This window comes from Chrysemys picta, chromosome 4 (assembly GCF_011386835.1).
Source record: "Chrysemys picta bellii isolate R12L10 chromosome 4, ASM1138683v2, whole genome shotgun sequence".
In the NCBI taxonomy this organism is placed as follows: domain Eukaryota; kingdom Metazoa; phylum Chordata; order Testudines; family Emydidae; genus Chrysemys; species Chrysemys picta.
Genome location: NC_088794.1, coordinates 68,034,256 through 68,042,812, shown reverse-complemented (window position 1 = coordinate 68,042,812; position 8,557 = coordinate 68,034,256). Strand labels below are relative to the sequence as shown.

Here is an 8,557-nt window from a genome sequence, read left to right as displayed (position 1 = left end):
TACCATTTTTAACATCCTCTAAAAAACTGTCAAACAAAGGGTTCTTCCTTATTAAAATTCTCTACAGCAAAAGGGAACAAAGATGTTGTTAAAATGAAAGACTTGCTTAATACTTTACATTTCAAATGCTTTACCTATTTTTCATTCTTTTTCTGTATCTTAAAAAAAAAAAGGTGAAAAAGATGTTTAATTAGTGAGTTTTCCATGGTACTAAGCAGGCTGAGGTCTCTGTATACCAAACCCAACCCAGTTTAAAACTGTTTAATTTTTGACAGTTTCAGGGTCATGTTAAAACCTTTGGCTTTTTGGACCAGTATATTCCATCTCAATTAATACAACAGTCCCACATCATTAGAATGTAAAGAAATATGACTTTTTTTTGCTACCACCATTGTTTATACAAGTAATGCAACAATTAAAGGTACCACTCACAGATTATGCATTACTTTCCTGTGTAACTCAAAGAAGACATATACATCTGAGAGTTTCAAATTAAACTCTGGAAGTCCAACATATTAAATGCAACATGAACCACCAACATTAAATATCGATGAGATTCTGAGTAATATAAATCCACAGACTCAGGAACTCTAATGTTAGGATCAATATTCTATCCTCAACACTAATGTAGAAATCAATGCCCAATATTGACTGAAGTCAATAAGGAAAGAGGTCAATGGAGCTACTCTGGGTATGTCTACACTACGGGATTAATCCGAATTTAGATAATTCGGATTTGAAAAACAGGTTGTATAAAGTCGAAATGGATGCGGCCACACTAAGCACATTACTTCGGTGGTGTGCGTCCAAGTACCGGGGCTAGCGTCGATTTCTGCACCGTTGCACTGTGGGTAGCAATTCCATAGCTATCCCATAGTTCCCGCAGTCTCCCGCGCCCATTGGGATTGTGGGTTAAGATCCCAGTGCCTGATGGGACAAAAAACATCGTCGCAGGTGGTTCTGGGTACAGCCTCACCTCCTCCCTCCCTCCCTGCATGAAAGCAACAGACGGCAGACAACCATTTTCGCGCCTTTTTTCCTGGGTGGGTGAACACTGCAGACTCCATACCACGGCAAGCATGGAGCCCGCTGAGCTCAAGACAGCAGTCATGAATATTGTAAACACCTCGCGCGTTCTCGTGGAGTTTATGCTCAGCCAGGACCAGAGAAACGAGGCGAGGAGGCAGCGGCGGCGGCAGCGCAGCGACAAGCATGATGAGGACATGGACACAGACACGGATACAGAATTCAGTGAAACCACAGGCCCCGGTGCTTTGGAGATCATGTTGTTAATGGGGCAGATTCTATCCATGGAATGCCGATTCTGGGCAAGGGAAATAAGCACAGACTGGTGGGACCGCATAGTGTTGCAGGTCTGGGACGATTCCCAGTGGCTGCGGAACTTTCGCATGCGTAAGGGCACTTTCATGGAACTTTGTGACTTGCTGTCCCCTGCCCTGAAACGCCAGAATACCAAGATGAGAGCAGCCCTCACAGTTGAGAAGCGCGTGGCGATAGCCCTGTGGAAGCTTGCAACGCAAGACAGCTACCGGTCAGTCGGGAATCAATTTGGAGTGGGCAAATCTACTGTGGGGGCTGCTGTGATGCAAGTAGCCAAAGCAATCACTCAGGTGCTGCTACGAAAGTTTGTGACTCTGGGAAATGTGCAGGCTATAGTGGATGGTTTTGCTGCAATGGGATTCCCTAACTGTGGTGGGGCAATAGACGGAACCCATATCCCTATCTTGGCACCGGAGCACCAAGCCACCGAGTACATAAACCGCAAGGGGTACTTTTCAATGGTGCTGCAAGCACTTGTGGATCACAAGGGACGTTTCACCAACATCAACGCGGGCTGGGCGGGAAGGGTTCATGACGCTCGCGTCTTCAGGAACACTACTCTGTTTAAAGGGCTGCAGCAAGGGACTTACTTTCCGGACCAGAAAATAACCGTTGGGGATGTTGAAATGCCCATAGTTATTCTTGGGGACCCAGCCTACCCCTTAATGCCATGGCTTATGAAGCCATACACAGGCAGCCTGGACAGGAGTCAGGAGCTGTTTAACTACAGGCTAAGCAAGTGCAGAATGGTGGTAGAATGTGCATTTGGCCGTTTAAAAGGTCGCTGGCGTTCATTATTGACTCGCTCTGACCTCAGCCAAAGAAATCTCCCCATTGTTATTTCTGCTTGCTGTGTGCTCCACAATCTCTGTGAAAGTAAGGGGGAGACTTTTATGGCGGGGTGGGAGGCTGAGGCAAATCGCCTGGCTGCTGATTACGCGCAGCCAGACACCAGGGCGATTAGAAGATCACACCATGAAGCAATGTGCATCAGAGAAGCTTTGAAAACCAGTTTCATGGCTGGCCAGGCTACCGTGTGAAATATCTGTTTGTTTCTCCTTCATGAAAACCCTCCCCCTTTATTGACTGATTTTCTGTAAGGAACCCACCCTCCCCCTTCCCCCAGCTTTCTTTCAAACCAAATAAAGTCACTATCATTTAAAAATCATTTATTCTTTATTAATAGATTAGAAAAAGAGGGAGGGAACCCGGGTGGTATTTGGGAGGAGGATTGCTGGGAAGGAAAAAGCCACAAAGAAAAGGTTAAAAAAATGACAGCCTTTTTCTTGGGCTGTCTACTGGGGTGGAATGGGAAGGTGTACGGAGCCTCCCCCCCGCCGCGTTCTTACACGTCTGGGTGAGGAGGATACGGAACATGGGGAGGGGGGAGGGTGGAACAGGGGCTGAAGCGGCAGTCTGTTTTCCAGCAGCCGTTCCTGAACCTCCACCAGACGCCGGAGCAGCCCCAGCGTTGCATCCTTCATCCTCTGGTCTTCCTGCCGCCACCTCTCATCTCGAGCATCTCTCCTCTCCTCACGTTGGTCCCTCCTCTCCTCACGTTGGTCCCTCCTCTCCTCACGTTCACTGACTTCTTTCCTATACTTTGAAACTGTTTCCTTCCACTCATTCACATGAGCTCTGTCACTGCGGCTGGATTCCATAATTTCCGAAAACATGTCGTCTCGCGTTCTCTTCTTACGATGCCTTATCTGTGATAACCTTCGGGATGGAGGAGGGAGGCTTGAGGAATTTGCAGCTGCTGTAGGGAGGGGAAAAAAGAGAGAATTGTTTTAAAAGCTACATTTTGCAGAACAATGCTTATACTCTTTCACGGTGACCAACACTGTTCACATTACATAGCACATGTGATTTCTGTGCAAGGTCGCATTTTGCCTCTTAATGCTGAGTGCCTGTGGCTTTGCTGCTAGAGATCACAGGTCTGGGCAACAGAATTCGGCTTGCATGCGGCCATGGTAAGCTTCTGCGCCCTCCTTTCCCACATACCAAGCATAGCTTGTAGAGTGCTGAAGAAGCCTGGCCAATCTCAGCCAGTTGGGGGGGGGGCAGTGTGGGGGGGCTTGTCTGGGCCCCTTCAGGCAAGTAGAGTGCTGCGGTTTTTCTGTTAACATTCAGCAGCACCAGAAAACAAACTAACCACCCCCCCCCTCTCGCCATGAATTCTCTGGGATGATCGCTGTACCCCTCCCCCCACCGCGTGGCTGGTATCAGGGAAGATCCCTGCAGGCACCAAACTAACCCCCCCCCCCCCCCGCCACCGCCCCCCTCCCGCCATGAATTCTCTGGAATGATCATGGTACCCCTCCCCCCACCGCGTGGCTGGTAACAGGGAAGATCCCTGCTAGCCAAACGCGAAAAACTCAGGGCCAATTTCCCATCTGCGCTTGGCTAACTGCAGGGAAGGATTTATTTTCCGCCACAGGCAAACATCCCAGTAGGAACGGCCACCTCTGTCCCCTTAATTAAGTTCCCGTATTTCAACCAGGTTACCAGGAGTGATATCACTCTCCTGAGGATTACACAACAAGATAAAGAACGGATGTTGCTTGAATGCCAGCAAACACCGGGACCATACGCTGCCAGGCTTTGTCAGGCAATGATACCAGATTACTTGCTGCAAGCATGGCGTGGTCAAGTGTCCTACCATGGAGGAGGGAATAAAGATGCACTGCCCAGAAACCTTCTGGCAAGGCTTTCGGAGTACCTCCAGGAGAGCTTCATGGAGATGTCCCTGGAGGATTTCCGCTCCATCCCCATACACGTTAACAGACTTTTCCAGTAGCTACAGACTTTTCCAGTAGCTGAACTGACCGCGAATGCAAAGTCAGGCAAAGTAATCATTAAAAACCGTTTGCTTTTAAAACAAGTTTTATATTTTAAAAGGTAAACTCACCTGAGGTCCCTTCCATGGGGTCAGAGTCTTGGGTACTGGCTTGGGAGGGTACTTCAGTCAGGGTGATAAAAAGATCCTGGCTGTTGGGGAGAACGGAGTGCTGTGTGCTCTCTGCAAGCTCATCCTCATCCTCCTCCTCCTCCTCTCCCCCATCGGCAGAATCCTCAGGCGTCGCTGATGAGACTATCCCCGACCCAGAATCCACGAACACAGGTGGGGTAGTGGTGGCAGCCCCCCCTAGAATTGCATGCAGCTCGGCGTAGAAGCGGCATGTCCGCGGCTCTGACCCGGAGCAACCGTTTGCCTCCTTTGTTTTTTGATAGGCTTGTCTGAGCTCCTTGACTTTCACGCGGCACTGCTTAGAGTCCCTATTGTGGCCTCTCTCCATCATGCCCTTGGAGATTTTTTCAAAAGTTTTGGCATTTCGTCTTTTAGAACGAAGTTCTGCAAGCACTGAATCCTCTCCCCATACAGCGATCAGATCCAGTACCTCCCTCACGGTCCATGCTGGTGCTCTTTTTCGATTATCAGCCTGCATGGTTACCTGTGCTGATGAGCTATCTGTGGTCACCTGTGCTCTCCACGCTGGGCAAACAGGAAATGGAATTCAAATGTTCGCGGGGCTTTTCCTGTCTACCTGGCCAGTGCATCCGAGTTTAGATTGCTGTCCAGAGCGGTCACAATGATGCACTGTGGGATAGCTCCCGGAGGCCAATACCATCGAATTGCGGCCACACTAACCCTAATTCGAATTGCTAAAATCGATTTTGGCACTACTCCGCTCGTTGGGGTGGAGTACAGAAATCGATTTAAAGGGCCCTTTACATCGAAATAAATAGCGTCGTTGTGTGGACGGTTGCAGGGTTAATTCGAATTAAAGCTGATAAATCCGAATTAAAGTCGTAGTGTAGACCAGGCCTCTGATTTATGCCAGCCAGAGAGCTGACCTAGAATACATTGTACCAGTCAAAGTATAGCTCAGGAGTTGGGTGTGTCCATATTTTGTTTAGGTGCCCACATTATATTAATAATTAAACATAACATTTTAAAAATTATTTGAAGAAACAAACCTACTTCTGGTAGTTTTCAATTGTGTTGGAAATCATTGAAACCAGGCATATTTCACATAGCAAATTCTACCAAGAACAACTAAAAGGATCCTTGCCTTATTTGATTTTTTTTAAAGGAGCTACAATTGTTGGCCACTGAACGCAGCTTTGTTACTGTCTCTGTGATCCCTCAGGTACATAACCCACAACTTTTGCAGGTGTTGCAACTTTACCAGTAAGAGTATTGATGAGTAAAAGATGCTCTCCAAAACTTGTCAGATTTTGACTGTAGATATTTTACTTGGTTTATTTGATATCCTGTGTTGCAAGAGCCAAATAGAAGTTTGATGCCCAATGAGTGGTAATCAGAACTAATCACAACTGTGTGTAGGAACAAAAACATAACATCATGGAAATATATGATTGTTTATAAAGTAAGAACATCCATCAGAACTTTGTTACTTTCATAGTGAAAATTAATAGTGATGTCTCAAACTTTCCCAAGTCAGTTCTAAAGTAAAACATTCTTTTGATGTTCAGCCAAAAGTTTGATGAAATCTAGTTCTCTAGATCATTGCCTGCAATGTTTTTGTTTTAAGGTTGTTGTGGATTAAAGAACAGAAGGAACAGCTCTGCAATCAGGTCTATTCCACCAACCAAAAAGTTCAAGATTTTTTGCCTCAAGGATAAGCTTCTGTGGAAATTATTACAAAGTGTGCAGTGGGAGAGAAAAGAAAAACATCTCCATGGAAGAAATAAATGTGAACGCATCTTCTAACAGAGACTACCAGTAAACTTCTTACTTATACATGGCTATTTTACATTTTTATTTAACAGCTTGTGAAAAATACCAGACTGATAAGCACACTGGAAAGTAACATAATGTTCATCCACAAGAAAAGTACTGTGCAACATATTCAGTTAGTGCCAATGTGCACCAATCCTTACTGAATACCTTCATCAGCAGTCAGAAAGTATTGTAATATACATTCCTCTTCAATTTTTAGCTGCTCTGTCAATCAACATGCCTTGTGATAGTGGGTTTTAATACAGATACTTCTCAAAAACCCCTCATATACCTGAAATCAGAATCTGGCACTAGGTAGTTCTATCTCCTCCCAGGTAAGACTAGGGACGTAAGTGGTTGGACTTGCCATCCAAGATGTGAAATGTACTGCAAGTTTTTTTCAAGCACCAAGGAAAGCTTTAGCAAATACTAGCTTCTTTTGTCTCATAAAACATTCAAATTGGGAACAAAACACATTCTGTTATTTAGAAAATTCAAAAAAAATAGGATTACAATCATTGAGAGAGTTTTTGTTAGATATAATAGAACCAAATGTCACCTTACCCTGTAAAAGCAATGCAAATCAGGAGTAACTATTGAAGACAATGGGCATTACTTCTTATTTACATCTCTGTATGTGAGAGCTAAACCTGGGCGGATACGCGTTTTGTTAAAGACTTGTGAAATTTTCTGATTTCATTAAAAAAAATCCAATTAATTACATAATGTGTTTTACATAAGAAGTTACAAACCCAGGAGTCACCTTAGCCAAATGCATTGTCAACAAGTTGTGGGCATTTCATTCACCACAGGAGCATGTTGAAAACTATGATTGCCAGGCTTTAATGACAGTCTGCAGCCATAATACATTCATCCAAATGTGTCCTTTTAAAATTCTAATTATACATGTCACATCTGTTCTTTATTTAGGGTTTGTTTGGTTTTTTACTAGCTGTGTTCGATATGTTTTAGGACATGTTCAGGCATTAACTCTCCTGGGGCACATTACAAAGTACTTAAAAAAATACAAAGGTGAGTACGAGAACTGGAAGTCTGGAGTTTCTGTAATAGTAGTAGTAATAATGATAATAATAATAACAGCTGCTAGTAATGAAGATGTTTGAATCAAATCAAGATGGGAGAATTTAGGACCCTTGAAGAATATTTTAAACTTTGATGCTATTGTCTCATTGTTTCTTTGTGCTGCCTGGCCTGTTATCATTTCTTGTCCCATGCTTAGATGGTAGGCTCTGGGGCAGGAACCATCTTTTTGTTCTGTGTCTGTAGCATGCAGCACAATGGGGTCCTGATTGGGGCTCCTGGGCACTACCGCAATAGTAAGTCAGTGAGGATTTTTGCCTGAGCAAAGATGCAGGACCGTGCATTTTGTGAGTGTGAACATGGCACTCTGGTGAACAGTCTTCCAAAGTGCTGAGTACCCTCCACTCCTGTGGAACCCAGCAGAACTGGAGAGCGTTCAGCACTTGTCAATGGATGCTTAAAGTGGTTCCCTCCTATTCTCTTTCATGATTTAACTGCCTTTTGAAGAGAAATCTCACCGTAACTCTTGCAGTGTCTAGCTCTCTTTAGCTGCTTCTCACTATCCTTTATTCCTTATGTATCAGGACGGGAGCTGTTGCAATATACAAAGGAAAACCGCAGTAAAAGAGTAGAATGGAGAAACGGAAGGAAAAGGTTCCCTGCCACAAACAAAAGGAGACGCAGCTGCAACAAGGAGGGGGAACAGCAAAGATTATGTGAGTAAATAAGACTTTAAAAATATTTTGAAAAGGTGGCAGAGCTGTGGCTATATAGTAGATGATAAGCAAGGGGCCATGGAAATCAACATAACTACTGCTGCTATTGAACATTTCTAGGGGAGCAAAGGAGTTAAAAAACCACTGGCAAGCTCAAAATCACATATTGGGCCAGGTCCACAGCTGGAGTAAATCAGCACTGCTCCATTAAAAAAGTCTCATTAGAGTTGACTTATTGAAGTCAAGGGAGCTAACACGTTTCCACCAACTGATAATCTATCCCATAATATTTTAAAAAATCAACGAGTCTTTCCACGGACTTAAATGGGCTTTGAATCAGGCCCCAAATTGTTTTAACTTACAAATAATATCTAAGGCTTGGTCCACACTGGGGCGGGGGATCGATCTAGGAAACGCAACTTCAACTACGAGAATAGCGTAGCTGAAGTCGACGTTTCCTAGATCGAACTAAGTTTACTTACTGCGGGTCCACGCGGTGCAGGCAACCTACCCCGTCGACAGAGCTTCCTCCTCTCAGCGAGCAGGAATTCTGCAGTCGACGGGGAAGCGCTTCTGGGATCGATTTATCGCGTCCAGATGAGACGTGATAAATCGATCCCAGAAGATCGATCTCTACCCGCCGAATCAGGTGGGTAGTGTGGACCTAGCCTTAGATTATTAAAACTGAAGGAAATGTACAAATCTAACCTAA

At 44.8% G+C, this 8,557-nt stretch overlaps 1 protein-coding gene across 1 annotated transcript; it reads right to left on the bottom strand.

Annotated features, from left to right (window-relative positions):
- Positions 1 to 2,519: 2,519 nt before the first annotated feature.
- Positions 2,520 to 5,174, bottom strand: LOC135983086 (uncharacterized). The gene is made up of 2 exons (XM_065592539.1): positions 4,253 to 5,174; positions 2,520 to 3,100 (listed from the first exon to the last, which is right to left on the bottom strand). Exons 1-2 carry the CDS (start codon positions 4,788 to 4,790, stop codon positions 2,637 to 2,639), a joined length of 1,002 nt encoding a protein of 333 aa, XP_065448611.1. The 5' UTR covers positions 4,791 to 5,174; the 3' UTR covers positions 2,520 to 2,636.
- Between the last annotated feature and the right edge of the window lie 3,383 nt (positions 5,175 to 8,557).

Coding starts and splice junctions, on each gene's coding strand:
- LOC135983086 (XM_065592539.1), bottom strand. CDS start 4,790: ATGCAGGCTGATAATCGAAAAAGAGCACCAGCATGGACCGTGAGGGAG. Junction 3,101..4,252: donor CCCCATGGAAGGGACCTCAG/GTGAGTTTACCT, acceptor CCCTCCCTACAG/CAGCTGCAAATTCCTCAAGC.